Source organism: Sabethes cyaneus, chromosome 2, assembly GCF_943734655.1.
Source record: "Sabethes cyaneus chromosome 2, idSabCyanKW18_F2, whole genome shotgun sequence".
Lineage (NCBI taxonomy): Eukaryota > Metazoa > Arthropoda > Insecta > Diptera > Culicidae > Sabethes > Sabethes cyaneus.
In genome coordinates, this window is record NC_071354.1 from 18518639 (window position 1) to 18539171 (window position 20533).

At 39.8% G+C, this 20533-nt stretch overlaps 1 protein-coding gene across 7 annotated transcripts in view; it reads right to left on the reverse strand.

Moving 5' to 3' along the window:
• LOC128733852 (formin-like protein) overlaps positions 1 to 20533 on the reverse strand; it is a 110018-nt gene that overhangs the window by 24012 nt on the left and 65473 nt on the right. For all 7 annotated transcript variants that reach the window (XM_053827684.1, XM_053827682.1, XM_053827678.1 and 4 more), the window contains one exon: positions 7426 to 7509. In XM_053827684.1, the coding sequence (XP_053683659.1) occupies positions 7426 to 7509 (84 nt within the window). The remainder of the gene's footprint in view (positions 1 to 7425; positions 7510 to 20533) is intronic.

Sequence of the window (20533 nt, forward strand, 5' to 3'; positions counted from 1 at the left end):
GCTGACGTGACATTGACATTATTCTAGCTTTCTCACCCATCTCTTACCGCGCGTCACACTGACACTGTTACTATCTATACAACAGGCAGGCCGGCAGACAGGCAGCAGTATTGTTTGAATGTTGTGTACCACAACACATCACATCAAGTGAACTGACGGCTTCGGAGGCTAAAGCTCACCAACCAAATGGATTTATTTATTCACTATTGGCGTGACCGGGTAGTCAGTAAATAGTGAAGCGGTGGAATAATTTAAACATTTGAATGTTAATCAAACATGTGTTGCCTGAAATATCCATTATTATAACGGTACAGAATATATTCACATGAGATGCAGGAATCTCTACGAAGTGAAATAAAAATTTTCACATACATTATAATCGGGGTACAATTGCAGATTGGTTATCATCAATATATTTCACAACTGCGAACGAGCCACAAATAGAGTAACAAAATTACAAATCTGAAACTTAATTTCCATATCTAGTTGATCAGAATTTACTGTCATAATATTACACTATAAAACGAGTTTCAATAAATTGAACAGTTTTCATAATAAATTTTAGTTGAATTTACATTAATGGATAAAACACGCACAGACCAGCAATAAATGACAACCATTTCTGTCAGTTTCAGCGCTGGTCTGGTCAGTTGAAATGATGACGATACATTCTATCAAACTGTACTCATTTGCTAGACAATTTTTTTTTTGCAAACGAAGTGCACACGGAGTCGAATAAATGCAGTTCGTCGCAATGTATCGCATTGCATCGCGGTGCGAATGTCGGCGTCGTTGTCGTTGCACAAAGCGTCGCGGGCGGACGGGGAAAAGAGTCAATTTTCAACGATTGTCAATGATTGAATAATGGCAGTGCATATAGCCACGGTTATGCTGCTCCGGCTACAATGAGCACTGGCGTGAAACTGTGCCGGTCAATGTACGCTTCAAAGGCACCGTAGATCCATAGATCGTGTCTAAAAGCCGAAAATGTTAATGGATAAGTAATAATTTTTTAAACACCTGTAGATCGTCCAGTTTGTCTTTTGATTTTTTTTATCTTTAATATTTTCGGCCTTCACACGTTAAACTTGGTAAACGCGTGTGATTGATTTGAAACGTAACTTAATTCCTTGTTCTTAAGGTTTAGTAATGTCTAAACTTGTTTGAAAAGTGGCCCGAAGCTGAGAGAACATAACAGCTCAACAATTTCTACACCACTGAACAGCATCTCATGTATCTCGATTCGGCTTTTAATCTTTGAACTGAGCAGATTTTATTATGTCAACAACGCAGTAGTTGACGATGGGCAAAATCACGCTCAAGGCGAACTGGGTAAATTTAGTTCTGACGTGAACGTCACGCATGTGAAAAACATCGAAACACAGAATCCAACCACTGCAATTTACTAGCTGAAATAAAATTCTGTTCGACAAATATGGTCCACCCTAGTGTTCAGTGTTGGCACATAGGTATCTCGGTTGTTCGAAAACGATCAATTTTTATGGCATTTATATCCACAATGAGTAATAGTTATCCCGCCTCAAAGACGCCAACACATAGCGCACCTTGTAAGCAAGCTGTTGTTGTGAGCCAATGTATAACATCCAAGACGGCATCCGGTAATTGACATCATTATTGACACCATAATATTTGTGTTCAGCTCCATTAAATCTAACAATTTTAACTATGATGGTCCAATTTATTTAATAATTGTGGCCATGTACCGAATTTTCTTAATTTTGTATATCACGATCGCTGAAAAAACGATGATAAATTGTTTTTTGGTAATCGTTTACCATCCAGCAGAGGAGTTTTTATTTAGCTCTCCATTAGCATTCAACATTAACATCAATCGGGTTTTAAAACAAAAAACACTCGTGTTTGCCCTGATGAATGTGTGAAAAATCAACTGTTCCGGAACGTAGAATAAGCACAATGCCATTCCAAATTTGTTCGGAAGCGGCAGAAAACAACTAAATCACAGGGAATGCTCCAAAGCTGCTGTTTATGACGATTAAATTTTCGTCGTTAATTAAATCTTCATCGGGCTGTAATGAACACTGACGTTGTTCTCTCTTGACGAAAGTTTGAAGGCGCTTGGTTGGCCGACACCTCGTTTTCATCGCCCATAGAGCTTGTCAGCTCAGAAGGCGGAGTCACAGCGCTTTACACTTAATTGCAGTGCGATAATGTCTAGAAGGTGGCACAATTTTGGATAACAAACTTCGATGGTTTTCTTCTGTTAAGCCATTCCAAGACTCCAACGGGTTGCGGTATGAAGTAGAAAGAAAATAGCTTGTATAAGGTGCTTAATATAGCTCGCTTCCTGATTCGTGCCTGTTAGAATCAGTACCAGGAAATATACCATCAGTCGCTTCGCCTTTTTATCGCTGTTGCAGGATATTCAACTGGATTCCGAAAGCAATAGTGACAACGTTCCGTCGTCGTACTGAACACTGGGACGCAATGACATTCAACTCGTGACATGTATAAATCTTGTCTTTACGTATGCCCCGCTAATGCGTCTCGCGCTTTCAGGCCAACGATAATCCGCTCGCCATTGGGCTATAATTCGCCTCATGATTCTATTTCTCCATCATCGGAACGCACATCAAAAGTATGAAGCCTCAACCCGCCCGGCACAGTCGAAAATCGCTGTTTCGTCCATCCTACAATCAGTTCCTGTTGCTATGCGCGGCGTTCCGTTGCTATGCTCGGTATCGATGATGAGGGTTTCATGAGGGCTGATAGTTCATCTTTGCTTCCTGAAGTTTTTTCCGTCCGTAGCAATGGTTTCTCTAGCGATATCGATCCCTCGTCGTCGAACCTCTGATCCTATCGCGCTCTGATGCTGCTTTCTACCGGGTACCTCAGAATTGAACAATGGAACTAGAACAATGATGAAGAATAACCACCCCATGCGCTTTTACTACCAAAACGTGCGAGAATTACGGACAAAGATATATCCACAGACAAACAGACGAGACACTCGCGATAATTCCATCGTCCAATAAAAAACCACTCATTTTTCAAAAAAGCATGTTTCGCAACATGGCCACACCGCGGCGCTCGAGTGTTGCTTCGAGTTTCCAGTATAAAACCATACAAATGTAAAAAACCTACAGCATAAAACCCTGCAAATGTAAAAAATCTGCAGTATAAAACCCTGCAAAAGCAAGCTACTCCGCAATATGCATAACAGATGGCGCTAGTGTACTAGCAAAATGTGTAGGACGATGGTTTTTGAAGAATTTCTTTCTATGTGTCATGTCAGTTCGTCAGTGATATATCCATTCTTTCTGGCTGTGAGTGTGAGTGCTGACCGAGACATGGTTTGATGTATGTTTATACAGTGCGCTGTTCGTCAATGACTTTGCTGCCCGTGGCGCTATGCCTCGTCGAACTGTCAGTGTGGGTACTTATCCCCGGATAGTCCTAACGATATTAGCAGCATTCATAAGCATGTGAACTCTATCGGTGCTTTTGTCTCCAACTTGGAACTCCTTGATTATGCTCTGCACTTTGGGGACTATAATCAGCCTCAACTTCAATGGTGTTTTTGTCAAATGACGGAAAATTTCAGGGCGACTTCCTAAGGAATTTATCTACCGCTAGTTTTACACTTATCGACGGCTTTGACCTACATGGGTTGATGCAAGTCAATGGCATAACCAACAGAAATGCTTGATTTCTTAATTTGGTTTTGTCTAACGGAGCCGCAACACCCGTCTGCCGCGTTTCGGAAGCCATTGAGCCTTTGTTTGCTCTTGACGCAGACCATCCTGCTTTGGAGGTTCTATTGAATTTCCCAGCAACGATTTTTTTAAGGATTGCTTCGAAAATGCTGGAACACTGGACTTTCGACGAACCGATTGTGACAGGATCAGATCCGCTATCTCTCGCCTTGATTGGCAGACACTAAACTGTGCTATCATGTGTTGACAACGCCGTAGAATATTTTCAACAAATAATCTTGAACGTGATAATTGAACTTGTACCCGATGCCCACCACCCACCTTGGTCAAACCATCACCTTACTTACTCCTAAGCCGGGGTGCTCCCAACCAAAAGCCGGGGTGGTTCTAGCCGTATCAAGAATTCCTCTCCACTGTACTCGGTCCAGGGCTGCTCGTCGCCAATTCGTTGCACATCTGGACACACGCAAGTAGGCTTCAATCTAATCGAATCATGTAGGTTGGGCCGCTCTATTCCTGATACCGGTGAGGTTCTTAAAGAGACCGAATTTCACTGCACAGTCGTCCGGCATCCTTGCGCCAGGTGTTCGATGGGAATCTCTCCGAATAGAGCATGCAACTCGTGGGTCAGACGCCTACGTCACTCTCTGCTATCCATTTGTACTCCGCCAAAAACAATTCGCAACACCTTTCGTTTATATACGGCAAGTGTACGTAAGTCTTCCGTAAACAAAGTTACTGTCTCACTTCCAGTTCATCGCCGTCAATAATCACTGTCCTTGGGAGGCAAACGTTGCTTCCTCTGGAGCCTCTTCGTACCAATCATTTGGTTTTCGACGCATTGATTTGTAACCCAATCCTTGTAACCTCCGTCTGGCGTGGAGGCATCCCAAGGATTCGAGTAATGATGTCAAGGTCGTCTGCGAAGGCTAGGAGTTGGCTACTATTGAATAATATACAGGACAGTCCTTCCTCTTGCCACAATCTTCTGCACGATTCGAAACGACTCGAGAGTGTCCCCGAAACGCGCACGTAGCACATCACTCGTTCCAGAGTAGCTTTGATCAGCCGCGTAAGTTCCGGAAAACCGTATTCGTGCATTCTCTGTCATAGCTGTTCGCGTTTAACTGTATCGCATGCTGCCCTGCAATCCACGATAATATGATGCGTTCACATTGCAGTGACATTTTTGGAGGATTTGTCAGAAAGTGAAAACGGGTCCCCATAAAGCCCATCTGATTCTGCCCTACGAATTTTCATGCTATTGGGGATAGACAACGTTACAAAATAATCTAGGAGAGCACCTTGTAGGAGGCGTTGACCAGCGTAATGCCTCGGTAATTACAGCAATCTGGCCGATCGCCATTTTTGTAGATGGGACAAACCATTCCTTCCATCCCACTCCTCAGGTAGTTTCTCCTCGTCCCAAATCCTTCAAACTATCCAATGAAGTGCCATTGCTAGTGGGTTTTTGCCATTTTTGTAGAGTTCTGGCGGAAGTCGGTCCTCTCCGGCGGCTCTATTATTCTTCAGCTGATCGATTTTCGGCCGGATCTCTTAGAGACTGGGAGCTTGCAGGCTGTTGTCGTTTGTAGGCACCCCTGGGTTAACTTCCATTGCGTCTCCTTCTGTCATATCACGTTGAGATGCTCATCGAAGAACTGCTTCCACTAGTCGACCATCTCGCACTCGTTTGTGACTATATCGCCTCCCCCTTTCCTACACATGTCAGGTTTAGGTGTGTAGCCCTTGCGAGTTTGGTTCACCTTGTCGTAAAACTTGCGCGTGTCATTAGCCCGGAATAGTAGTTCCAGCTCCCAACGTTCTCTGTCCGCCTTCTGGCGCTTTTTCCTCCTCAGGATCGTGGTCAATTCCGCACTCGTCGATACTAGGCCTAATTCTTCCTCGCAGAAATGCTTAGATAATTTTCCAAAGCTCTTTTTTCCTCTCCATTGCGTGTTGACATTTTCCTTCAAACCAATCATTTCGTGCGCTCGAGGTTTTCTGATCTAGCACCGCGTTCGAGAAAAACCGGTCCTCGATGAGAATATGGTCGATTTGGTTTAAGGTTCGTTGATCAGGTGATCCAGGTGACTTCGTGGATATCTTTGCAGAGAAAGAAAGTGCTTCTGCTCGCTCGACCGCGGGAAGTTGCAAAGTTGATGCATCGCTTACCGTTATCGTCGGTGTGCAGGCTAAGGAACCCAATCACCGGTCTATACATTGCTTCTTTCCTGGCGACCTGGGCGTCCATATCCCTGATGACGATCTTAATTATCCGTGACGGGCAGGAATCGTAGATCATCAATTAGGCGCTGTTGTGCTCATGTAAGAACTAGATTTCAACTGCTCAACATGGGTTATATCCTAGCGGTATGTTGCGACCAATTTTACCGAATTTCGAATCACACATTCGCACATTGGACAGCGATGGACAAGTTGATGCTGTCTACACTGATCTTAAGGCAGCATTTTGACCGAGTGAATCACGAAATTCTGTTGAACAAGCTAGAGAAACTGGGAGTCTACAGTTCCTTAATCGTCTGGTTTAGATCCTATTTGACAAACGGATCACTCTGCGTAAAGGTCGGAACTTCTCGTTCTGAAGTAGATACTGAAGGTTCTGAAGTTCTGAAGTAGAGGAAGTAATATTGGACCCTTTTTTCGCTATTTGACAACGAGCTTTCTGTCATACTGCCATCTGGATGTCGCCTGTTTTACACCGACGATGTCAAAATATATAACATCATCAACAGTACCAATGATTGCTAACTTGCAACTAAGTATTCAAAGTTGTCCCGGTGCTCTTTGATACAGTATTAACAAATACATTGTGATAACCTTTAATCGCGGACATAAATCGATCATGTTTGCTTATTCTGCTTCTGTATACATGCTTGAGCGAGTTTATCAGATTAGAGATCGAGAATTGAGATATATGAAAAAACTGTAATGTTACCGGCTTGAAACAGTTAGTTTTGAAGCAATTCTCAGAAACGTTGGTTGAGCAAGCATAGGATGGTTCACCGTTCACCGAAATGATTGTAATAGGTGGCTACAAACAATACAGCAATAGCTGTTCCATTACGACAGTGGTCATGGGTTTGTAACATGCACTGCTATTATGCTTTTGCCAGTTTCAATTTCTCATGAATCACAAACGTGCGTTCTCGAGCATGAAGAAGAAAGGAAAAATCGCACTAGTTTTGTGATTGCTTCAAACATTATTCTCCTGTGGCTTCTTTGTCAACGTTTGATGCGTTTGAACGAATTTGTATTTTTACTAACAACAATCAGCAAATCGTAAAGTATGGTGCAGAATACTTTCCAGCGCTCTAACTAGGTGTATAGAAAAACAAAAGGGCATGATATAACACAATAAAATACCTACATATTACAGAACAGAATGAGACTTGTAGCATGGTTTATCGTACAAAAAATGCCGGCCCAACTTCAAATCTCCACTAACTGACAGATCGAAGCCGAGCCGCTGGTCAACGACTTAAACCGATTATCGATTACCATTCGTTAGTTATGTGAATTTGCTCTCGATTTCGGAGACTGACAGATAGCGGATGGACGCCTCGCATAAATATTTATGGCTTATTTCCACCTGGTGCGCGGCTTATGGAGTAACACCCAGGGAAGCCGAGACAGACAGAAGACATATAACTTTTCGCTATATACCTCGGGCGGCAAATCAACGATCATCAAACCATATTAAACTCACCTGATCGCAAATTATATCCCATTTCTTTTCGTTGTCGTAGTTTTTCAACAGTTTCGCTTTATCCGGTGGTAAATCCATAGAAGCCTGGAAATAAAATAAGAATACAGAGCAGAAGTGAGAACTCAATCGTAACTGAAGCAAAAAAAAACATACAGTCAACACAATGGAATAATTAAGAGGAGATTAGCAATCAAATTAGTGGTCCCTGGCCAGTTGGTCGGACTTGATTTTGTCCGGTAGAAGATATCAACCTGTTTCCTGTGATAGTAAAATGCAAATTTTATAGGGCTTCATTGAATTTACATATATTAACTAACTATGTTCAATTTATACGTATATCGGCATCCCGTATTCATATTCAAAGGTGGTCTCAATTCTGAATACCATATAGAAGTTATAGGAGAGTTATCGATATACATACTTATCAACTTTTGTTTCAAGTTGATGATAGGTGAACAAAATTTGATTTATAACGTAATAAATCTATTACAGACGTTTTTTATAGCATAGCATAAACACGGTATATCTCGTAAGGTTGCATACTGATGTAATTCAAATAGATGAGCATGTAACTCTTCTTAGTGATTGTTATTATGCGAATTACATCTTAATACAGTGAATATAATTAACCAAACTTATCATTATCATAATTCCAAGCATTCATGTTTTGAAAATAACAAACAATTAAAGTCCCTATAATCAAGATCAATAACTAAAGGTAAATTTAATAAACGGAAAATAATGCAGAATTTTCTATTAGCGTCCAAATATTTGATTGTCAGTATGATTTCCATGGTTTTGATTAATACATTTGTTTTGTCACAAAAAGTATACTCAACAATAACTCATTTTAATTTGCAGTTGAAAACAAACCACTCAGCTCAGCTTTGACGCATTGCTCCACATAGAATCATATCGATTAAATACCACCATCGTTATTTGGGTGATGGTCAGCTTTCGCTGGCGGTCCTTTGTATCACTCAACATTTTTCGTGACGCGGCACAGGAACATACAAAAGGATAGACGGCTCATTGACACGCGATAAACCGTGAGTGAGAATCCCGTTAGAAAAAAAACAGCGAATAGTGACACAATCCAACAAAATGAGTCACCGGTTTCTACTGATTTTAGGTTCTCCAGTTCATTACTATTGTGAAAATAGAATAAGATCTGTTTATATGACCAAGACGGAAGAATTATCCACTATATAGATCTTTCCTGTAAGCAGTCTAATTCCTAGATGTCAATTGTTGTTTAAACTGTTTATAGTCGGCATCAGGCGAACACATTAGAAATGTGCAACAGATTTACACATTCTCCTCGGCGAAGGGCGCAATAAACAGTGATTTTCAAATGACAAAACGTGATCTGAATTGAACTCTTTTTTTTTTGTTATGGTTCGTCGTTACACGATTCGACCGTTCGGCGGCTGGATATATGACATCCAGTTTTCCCCTGTATATTTATGTAGATATCCATGTTTTCTCTGCTCGTAAAGAGCAACAAACAAAAGGGTTTAATCCGAGCACGTTGTTTTGGCGTGATTTTCTTTCACTTTGTTTTAGTATGGATATTTTCGATCTACAGATTTCACTGTAAGTATGTATATCTTTACTGAACTGTTGGTTGCTTCTATGTTTATGAGCTGAAATAAAAATGTAGCATCGATTTAGTTTCGAGCGTGAAGGGGTGTGAAGTATTCACAAGGTTATAGAGATATGACAGAGTTTCAAACGACAAATCCTCGTATTTGTTGCGTTTCAAATTGGTTATCTGAAACGATTACTGTGATACTCTAATCAGGAGGCTGAGGCAACATGTTTTCATCTTGTATGAATACAGATAATGAATGTACCTAGTGATGTAAAATGGTTCAGTATATTAAATTTACTACGCTCCAGTAGCAAACCAAAAACAATCTCATCTGACATCATCCACCGAAAATGACTCATTCGAGCCACTGAAGCACCGGACAAAACGCTGATGTCGAAGGTGATGATCATCAATTCACAAACTCGACGATGATCAAACACTTGAGTATAATTTATTCACGACAAAGTCAGCGTTTGAATAGCCACATTTGAATCATCTACTGCTGAACCGGGCACTGACTGACTGACTATTTCCAGTCACGCCATTAGTCACGTACAAGTGCTGTCTGTACCACGGTAGACGAAACCGATACATACACCTAAATTTAAAAATGATTAGAAAATATTTTCAATTGAGTTCTAGCAAATTGAGCCGAAGAACACCTAGATTGAAAGGAGCACATTTTCCGCTTGTTTGTGTTGAACTACATAGGTTAAGGAACCCCCTCCGGAGTGCAGACCTGCTCGCCGGATGTCGTCGATTTTAGCTCTCGACAACGGTGAAGGGCATTCAAACCATCTAAGATGTGGCTACACTTTACAGAGGGCGCGACATGATGTGAAATTACGACGGAGAATGTCTACGCTAATTGCCTGGTGTGCTTTATGCTCGAATCCCCCTCGTAAAGCCACACACATTTCAAAGCAGATGATCAATCCTGCTGCAGCATACATTACATACAGCAGGGACTTGAACGTGTTTGCTGTAAGGCAACTGATTTGGATTTGGATGGCAGATGTTTTTGTTTTGTTTTCGGTTTCATACCGTTATTGATAAGATCGCACGAGCCAGGACTTGAATACGGTTGAATACGGTTCTTTCATTAGTTTTTGCGATTTACATTGTTGTTCTTCCGTCTGATTTCGGTACAATACCGACGATTGCTCTATTTCTGGTAAAGATTATGACAAAAAAGTTCAGAAGGGCACGCGTGTCGTTTTCGCATCCGACCGGATGTACAGTCACACGCTGAGATAAGCGAAACTAATTCGCTTGGCATGTTTCTAGCCGAATATGAACTACATAATTCAAATCAATCAGAAATAAAAAATGAGATTGCCATAACTCTATGGCTGAGCTAATTTTATTACATAGTATAAAAAATTATGAAATTACTTTTCTCCTGGGACTTCAAATTCAAATGACATTGTTAATAGTTGATTTAAATTTTTTCGATTTTTTGTGAATCTCACTAGTTCGTCTTCTCCATTGATAATCATCAACGTATTAGAATCAATTCTCAACCGATTTTGAACCGATCTTTGATGTGTCAAAATTAAAAAATCGAGTCCCTCTGTATCACTCAGGTGAAATATTTTTTTTTAGGTACAGAGCCTTACCCCGAACACTGTTGAAGATCGCGGCTAATACACTGACGGCCGAATAACGTTACGTGCAGTGCCTTGTAAGTAGCAAGTGTCTGTACAGTTTCGTCGTCCAGTCTAAAAATAACCCAACCCGCCAGTGTTGGTGGAGTTTTAAGTACGTCGCACGCTTACTAAAGTAGGTTGTGGAGTCTTCTTCTACCACAGTCCACTGTAGTTCAAAAATTAACCAATAACTGTGATGCACAAGGTCAATTCTTCGATATGGGGCGAATCAGGGCGCAATACAGTGATTGAAGACAGTGGAAATCCTCCAAATTTCGTCCAATCTTATAGATAAATCCAAGCTGCCGAGATGCTTTAGAGATGATTAGTTCACGATGTACGTTAAATATCAGTTTCGTGTCCAGCGAGACGCCAAGGTCACTAATTCGGTCCACTTTGCGTAACTCAATACCATTTCGCATTTGGCAACGCTCACAAGGAGCCGGTACAGTTTGCGTAAATGGTGCAAATAGTAAATCGAGCAATTCGTGTAAGCGGCGGCAGTCAGCGTACATTAAATTGCAGCAAATACCCAGCAGTAAAGGGACATCGTTAAACATTTTATGATGAACAAAACTTCAATATTCGTTAAAAAATCCAATGGCGAACACTGAATGTAACCTATTAAAAGGCCCAAAGTCGGTGGTGAAGTGAGCGGTTTTTGAAAAAAAAGCAAAAAGTTTTCTTTGGCACATTTTACGATTTATGCGATATACGTATATTTAACGATGATGTGCATTATGCATTGTGAATGTATGTTTGCTCAAAGCCGAATTGAACCATTCGTTCATCGTCGATGTTATGAATGAATGGTTTGCTAATATTCGGTGCAAATATATTCAAACGGTGAATTTCCCAATCGCTAATAAAAGATAATGTGCTTAATGGCACATTAAGCAATAAACGATCTTTGTTTTAAGTATGTACTAAAAAATGTCTGTGTTTTTCATCAATGGTTATTGTTTGTGAAGTTGGTTTTATTCCAATGTGTCTAGTTGAAAGTGTAATCAATTGAAAAATGCAGTGTGTTTCGAAAGATTCTTTGTTTTTATGCCGTTGCAATTATGGACATAAAACGAAAACTAATGATGACACATTCCAGTGTTACGGGACACAATTAGGAGCCGTTTTTACTTGATTCTAGTTTAAATAAATATATGGCAAAAAGTTGTAAAATATGTGATTAATGATTGTTTAATTATGTGATAAAAGATGGCCGTGGATTTGGTGAAATAGGTACTTATTCGCGTATATTGTAAGGTTTAGAAACAGAGGACAGCTCCATCACATCGCATCGGCGTCAACAAGAGACTTCTCAACTATACCATGAAAATGTAAGGATAAAACGATATTAAACGTGAATTACCCGGAATCCGGGCGATCAACACCCACAAATTATCCAGTGTGTCCCAATCGCGAACTAGGATTATGATTAGATATGATTTGAAGGTCAAAGTATACAGAAAGCAGATTGTGCTACGGATTAACGGAATCGAGCTATTGTGATTAGAAGTATAGGAAGCTGCACCGGCATAACGACTGTGAAATAGGCACTTTTAAAAAATGTTTTTTATTTCCGTTGTTTGAATCACCGTGCGATTATAATTGAGGATTTTGTTGATTTAATAATCGTGTATATGTAAGCTATTGTTCAGTCCAGTTCAGAAAAGTTTCTGCCTAGGAGTTTCGAAATGTGTCGAAAGTACTGGTTTTGGGATAGAATTTCACGTTAAATCTATGACCTATATTTTTATGAACCATTTGCTGATTCATGCCATGGAATTGGTACTAGACGAAAACTACGACTTTCCAACAGGATTCTGTTCCTTCGCATCAGTCGAAAGAACACACAAGTGTGGTGTCGTCAAAATTTACCCCATTTCAAATTGTCACAAGAAAGGCCTATTTCATCACCGGATCTCAATCCTTCGGATTACTTTCCATCGGAATATATGCACAATAAAATTGGAATCATAAAAGATCATAATCAGCAAACATAAATTGTTGCTAAACGCGGCTAAATATCCTAACACACGATGCAAGTTTATTACACTCCAACTCAGTGCGGAGAAAGCGGTTGCTTAACTGTAAAGATGGACGCAGAGTTCTTTGTGACGCTCGGAAATTCAATAGCGCCAGTAATCTCGGGGAGTGAAGCTCGGCATTTGGCAGTTTTGCCACAAATAGATCTTGGTGTATTTTACAACGAAGCTCCAATGTTTCTCATCCAAGCAAACAATAGCAATCAAAATACGGCAGTAGATTATTTGGGTCACGCCAGGGGAGATTGCACAGAGCCAGTCGTATAAATTGTACGTACTAATTCGATCCGAAGATTCCAATAAAGCTGGCGAGGAATCTAGATTAAACAAATTATCATTGCACGATGACGATCAAATGCCAGTTTCAGGTCACGAGTGACACCAGAATCGTTTACATAATCAACCCTTATCAAAACCTGATCATCAGTTATGTAGTGAAATACGATTCAATTCAATTTGCATCAATTAATTTGCAGTTCAATTTAAAATTAACAAATGTGTACAAAAGTATTTGAAGACGACGGCACACCTTGATGCAACGAAACGTCAAATTGTCAAATAAATCTTAAAATCATCAACATTTGCCAGTTGGCAACCAATGCCGAGAGCAGCCAGCGTCCTTAAAGAATAAAATAAACAAAAGTGGTCGCAAATTATTGACTTGGGGTACACCACATATATTGGTGAATGGGGACGATACTTTCGACCCGAGCATCACTTGCAGAACCCTATTGCCGAGGAGTACCGTGGACCCCCGTTCGTTTGCCCGCTTTTAATATGAACACTTTTAATTTGAATCCCATTGATTTGCACGACGTGCAAATTTAAAATGGTTTAAATGTCATTGTCAAAATGACATCATTTGCTTATGCACACAGTGCACATCAACACGATTTGTTGTACTGACCAAGCCTGTTTAACCTGTTTCACATTACGTTTTTCCAACGATTATGACAGAAATCTGATCGGAGAATGAAATATTCGCTGCTTGCAACTACCAACTAAATCAAACCATCAACACAATAACAAAGAGCAGGGCGGCCAGTTCATACGAGTTTCAGCACATTTAGGGTGACCAGTTGTTCAAATTAAAAAGCAACCCCGTTAGTTTGCGTTCAAACGAACGGGGGTCCACTGTATGCGAACTCTCTAATATAATAACGACATTGAATTGTGCTAACCGAATCACACTGGGCTTGTTAAACCCACTAAGCAATAAAGTTCTCGACGTCAGCTGAGATTAATGCAAACGATCATTCGTTAATGCAAAACAAACTTTCTTCTAATTTGTTGCTACGAACAAACGGTTTACGTACACCGACATCGTAGAGGCAAACGATGTACAACAAATAGTAGTAGCAACACATGACGAGTGCGGTCGGTCAGTCAATTGCATTTTCAGTCTCCTCACTACTCCACTGGTAGCCGTACCTAGAAGTTAAACATCATTTATAGCGCATTCGAACAATGGCTAAGCTCGCGTTATCGGTCTCATTTATTATCCTCTCCTTTGACTAGGTTATTTACTTCTCCGGCGGATTACAAACACGATGCACTCTTCTAGAAGAGGAAAGTTGAGCTTCAAAGTGATCCGCTTTCCTCTTCGCTGTATGTACAACATTCTACATCGTTACAGTACAGCTCCATTGTTTTGAATACATTGTCAGCAGATTTTTTTTTCATCGCAGCATTTTCTCATCTCATACAGAGCAAAACTCTTATATTGGCGAACGAAGGCAGACTATAGCGAACATTTTGTTGTCGGCGTTCAGCATTAATCACTGTGCAATATTCTTGGGATATGGCGGTTCGGTTTGGAGTAAGAATACTAGATGTGGTCCTCGTAACGTGTCGTTCTCGACTATATTGTACTGAAATATTTCTTCCTATGCTATGTGTCGTACGTTTTACGCTATGCGCTGTGTCAGCGTATAATTGTCACCGTTCGACGCGGTACAGTCCGTTTACGCTTATACAGCATAACCGATCCGCGTCGCGCTGAACCATTTCAATCATGAGCGTCCACCACACGCCCTATTTACATTTTTTTAAAAATTGTTATCTATAGTTAAGAATTTTTAAACTAAACAAGGAAATATGAACTAGGATTTATATAATGCGTATTATTCCCATGTAATTTGAAAGAACTCATTATGAAACAATCGTCCACCACACGTCCTATTGTTTCAAATTATATGTATTATTATTTTCATTCCTTATAACTTTTTATTCTATTTTTATGTATTATATCCTCTTTACCATTGATCTCTACCCTTATATTTGAGTCTATGTCCTCTACTACTCTGTATGGACCTATAAATTTATTGTCCAATTTTTTACCTATTTCATTTTTAATTAGGACTAAGTCATCTTTGTTATAACATTTTGGTACAATGTTTAAGTTATTTTTCATTGTTCTTTTCATCTTGCTAGAAAGAAGGTTTTCTCTTATTTCTTGATGGCATACTTGTAACTTTAACGTCAATTGCTTGCTATAGTTGTCTATGTCATAAATAGGCACTGGATTATCATTTGTTAAATTTGAAGGCATGTTACTATTTTTTCCGAATACTAAATAAAAAGGTGTGTATCCAGTGTTAGTGTGAACGGTATTGTTATATGCGAATGTGTAAAATGGTATCCAATGTACCCAAGAAAATAATTTTTCGTTACAATAGATGCGTAAAAAGTTTCCTAAACATTTGTGTGTGTTCTCCAAAGAACCTATAGTTTCATGATGGTAAGCTGTAGAATTTAGTTTTTGAATATTCAATAATTTGGCAATGGATGTAAACAAACTCGACATAAACTCTGTTCCTCTATCCGACGCAATTCGTTGTGGAACACCATATTTTAAAATAACATGCTCCACGAATGCTTTAGCTACTGTCTCTGTTGACTTGTTAGGTATCGGTGTTGCGGTTATAAATTTTGTTAACTCGCATTGCGTTGTTAGTATATATTCGTATCCATTGGTAGGTATCAAAGGACCAACCAAATCTACGTAGATTTTTTCAAATGCTGTGCTTGCTGTTGTCGTAATGATCATTGGAGTTTTTCCGCATCTTCCAACTTTTGATATCTGGCATTGCTTGCATTTTTTAATGAAATTCTCTACATCGCATTTCATGTTTTTCCAAAAATATCTTTTGCTTATAGTTGCAAGTGTGCGTCTAATACCCGCATGTCCCGCTGTCGGTAATATATGGTAGTCGTTTAGTATTAAAAGCTTTGACCTTTCGTCTGTTACTTCTTCTATTTGCTCTCCGATTTTTATTAAAATTGGTAATGTTTTTACTGATGATGGTCGACCATATATCTGTAGTTCTTCATATTTTTTAATGACGTCATATGTCTCCTTATTATTTTTGATGATTATATATTTTATATTATTAATTTTTGAATATTCCGCCACCTTCGACAACATTGCCCGTAGGTCAATTTGTGTCCTTTTGAGGGGAATTTCAATTACATCTGTGGAGATTTGCATGCTTTTTATGTTATCTTTCATTACCATTTTAACGTATTTGTCTTGTTTAGACGAAGGTTGATCAGTCCTATCGTCATTCGCTTTTTCGCCTTTAAGTTTCGAAGCTCTGGTAACGACTAGAACAGTTTTTCCATGAAGTGTTTTCAGGTCTTGAATCGAAATGCGTGACAACGCGTCCGCTATCACATTCTCGCTTCCTTTCCTGAAAGTTACTTCAAAATCATATTCTTCTAAAGCTAACCTGAATTTTGTTAATCTGCTGGAGGGGTCAGCTAAAGTAAAAAGGTAAACTAATGGTCTATGGTCACTGTAGACTTCAAATCTTCTTCCATACAGGTATGGTCGAAAATGCTTGATAGCCCACACCATAGCCAATAACTCCTTTTCTATCGTACTGTAATTTGATTCGGCTTTATTCAGAGTCTTGCTGGCATATGCAACCGGTTTGCCGTTGCTATTAGATAGCACAGCACCAATCGCATATCCAGACGCATCCGTATGTAAGTTGAATTTGTTGGTCTCCGTTAGATCCGGGTAATCCAGTACTGGTGGATTTATAAAACATTGTTTTAAATTCTCGAATGAGTTGTGGCATTCGCTACTCCATTCAAACTTTACACCCTTTCTGGTCAACTTGTTTAACGGTGTGCAAAGCCTAGCAAAGTCTTTTATGTGCTTCCGATAGTAATTTGCGAAAGCAACGAATCGCTTGACTTCATCCGCAGTGGAAGGGATCGGCCATTTTTTCACTGCTTCGATTTTAGCAGGATCAGGCCTGATGCCTTCAGCAGATATGTAATGTCCCAGGTATACTAAATTTTCTTGCAAAAAATTGCATTTTTCGGGGTTTAGTTTTAAATTTACCTCTCGCAATCTTCGGAAAACGTTCGAGAGATTTTTGTTATGCTCTTCTAGATTTCTACCAAATATGATGAGATCATCCAAATATACTAAACACTTCTCTCCATTAAGACCTGCCATCGCTATGGTCATTAGTCTTGAAAATGATGCTGGGCTTATTTTTAGTCCCATTGGAAGCCTTGTCATCTGATATTGTCCAGACGACGTCGAGAAAGCTGTTAGTGGCCTATCCTCTTGCTTCAAATTGCATTGGTAGTACCCTTGGGACAAGTCTAAATGCGAAAAGTACTTCGCTCCTGCCAATGAGTCTATGACCTCCTCTATATTTGGGAGTGGAAATGTATCGTTCTCAAGAACATTGTTAAGTTTCCGATAATCAACAACCAACCTCCATTTCTTTTTGTCATTCGCCGACTTTTTTGGCACTAGTAAAATTGGGCTATTCCATTCGGAACTAGTCTTTTCAATGACTCCATCTGACATCATCCTATCAATCTGGTCATTTATTTCCCTTTTTTGCGCCAGGGGAAGGCGATATTGTTTAGAAAATATTGGAGTTGTGCCATCCTTTATTTTAATACTGGATGTGTACTTATCCGTTACTGTTAATTTATCGTCTTTCAAGCAAAACACATCAGCGTATTTTAAGCATAGCCTCTGCATCTCTGCCTGATCTTGTTTTGTCAAATGTTTCAAGTTCAACTCATTTAAAAGTTTACTTGCTCTATTAGTATCGTATTTTGGCAGTTTAATTTTTCCTACCACATTGTAATCCCTTAGATCCTTTGTTTCAATATTTTTTGTTTCAATGCAAATTTCCTTATTTGCTATATTAATAATTCTTACGGGTAATTTCCCTTCTTTTGGAACTGATATTGAATTTGCTATGAAAACATGTGGCATTATTTCTTGTTGTAGTACCACACAAGTACCCGTCACACCGGTATCAACGTACCTTACCACCTCAGTACGAGCCGGTATAATGTAGCATGTTTCAGTTTTTGGTTGTTGCAATCTCATCTCCATACCCACAAAATCAACAATGGCTCCAAATTCTCTCAAAAAATCTGTGCCAATCAAGCCGTTAACTGCATCCGGCAAGCTCTCTATAATATTAAATTTAATGGGATATTCCACAGACTTGTACCCCACAAAAGTGTCAACGGATCCCAGAGTACGGGTTACTCCGTTTACACCACTGATCTCTAATGTGTGTGAATTATTGATATTGATAAATTCGGGAAGACATCTTTTGTCCAGAATACAACAAGATGCTCCACTGTCAATTATGAGTTCTATTACTCTGCCAAATAATTTAAATTTTGCTCTGAGAGCCTTCTTCGCACTAAAATTAACGAAAAAGATCGATTAAATGTGCCTCTTCTACAGGTTGTTGTTGTTGCTGTTGTTGTGTTTGTTGTTGCTGTTGTTGTCGTTGCTGAGGTTCGGCCATATGTGCCACATGTCCGTTGTTCCTCCCGCGACTGTTATTTCCTCGGTAGGTTTGGTTGGTTTGGTGGTTATTGTTATAACCATAGTTGTTATTGTGTTGTGTACCCCTACCACGGTACCTAGTGTTTCCTCGGTAACCACCACGACCTCTAGAGCTTCCTCGGCTTCTCCAATTATTTCGATCGTTGCCCCTATAGGGCGTTCTTCCTGATGTGCACCATAGTGCCATCATATTTTCTAAACTATTTTCAGTTTTTGGAGTACTTTGGCACTCCAACGCATCCGATATCGCTTTATTTAGCGATGTCGGATTCCGTGCTTTTACGAAAAATTGTGTTGAGGGATCTTTCAATCCCTCGACAAATGCCTGAACCGCTACAGGTTCGACAATATTTAGGGCTGCCGCCTCACTTGGGAAAGTTCCCATTGAAACGTGTGCGGCTGCCAATTTAGCGGACAGGTTTTCTATGTCCGCGCCGAACTCTGCGATTTGTTTAGAATGTTGTTTTTTCAATGCCATCTCCTTTTCCACCGCTCTCGGTGTAATCTTCACCGAAAATTTTCTTTTCAGTGCTTCAAACGCCTCGGCGGTTGTTCGGGCATTATCGATTGCCCCGTGGGCTGCGCCTACTAGTCTTGTTTTTAAAAATTTCAGGACGTCTGCTGGTGGAACTCCGTTGGAGTATTCCTCCAGCAATTCGACGGTTTCAATAAATATGGACAGTTTCGATGGTTCGCCATTATATCTGTCGACTACCTTCATGGCCAAGCTAAGGTCTAGTTTGGTCGCCATTTCGTAGCGTTCTTCTTCTTCGAAGTCTGAAAATTCTTCTTGAAGAACTTCCTCGTCGTCGTTTGATTCCTCTGAGTCTTCTTCGTTATCTTGTATTTTCGAATTTCCACCCTCACCCCCTTTAGTGCCTTCAGGGGCTAAGGTGTCGTCTAGGTTAGCAGGTACTGAGCCAAGCAGCTTATAGCACTGCCTAGCAACAGACTTCAGTTGTAGATATCTTCTTTTAAATTGGGCTTTAGTCTCTATTGCTTTACATTTGTTTACGGCCCTTTTTAGCTCTTCTAATATGGTTTGGATTTCCTTTATTTTCCTTACCTTAGTGCCTGGTTTATAATTGGCATGTTTTTTTTTTAAATTAGCATGTAATTTCCCTAACGCATCTCCTGCTTTGAAAAATTCTTCCATTCCAGTGATAGTGCCTAAAACAAAATTTTTTTTTTTTTTTTTGTAAAGTAATTTATATTCTTCTTTTTTTACTAATGGATACTTCCCAATTATTTCTCTGGTTATATTTGAGATGTTCTATGGTCATCACATTTGACATTTTTTCCCCGCAGCAGCCGAAATTTCCCATATCTCGCTAGTGTGAAATTTTCCATCCATCCGAAGCTGGAATCATCGAACGAAATTTTCTCTCGCAGTCATCGTCTGGTTGATTGAAATCATTTCCAGTTGTACAACTGAATCAGCACTTTTATCCGTAGAATGTATGTCGATGTACGAATGCAACGTGGAAGCTACTTGGGACAGCACTACACTTTTTTTTTTTATACGTTTGTTTTTTAAAGCAATTGTTTATTGTTTTAATTGTTTTTATTTTGAATCACAACATTTGGTAGTTTCTTACACGTTTGGCAAATTTGCCATACTAATAGCTCTTTGGGCGACACTTTCTGTCTGTTGGCGGTGCAGTTTTGCTACTATCCGCACTACAATGTATCCTACAGCCAACGCTGCTATCACGCACAGTGCAATTGTTTGTGCGGTATGGTTCTGTTCAATGACGCTATTTGATGCGGCCGGTGCGATGATTTCATCCGCACTAAACCATCCCATTGTAATTTTTTTTTTTTTTTTTTTTCACTCTACGATTCACGTATTACGTGGTCTCTTCCAGAACACTGTTCGAAGCGTGCTTTTTCGCTTTGCAACCAACAAGGACGTTTTTCATTGCACAATTTCTGAAACTATAACTTCCGGAACAAAACTCGACCACTTTTTTTTTTT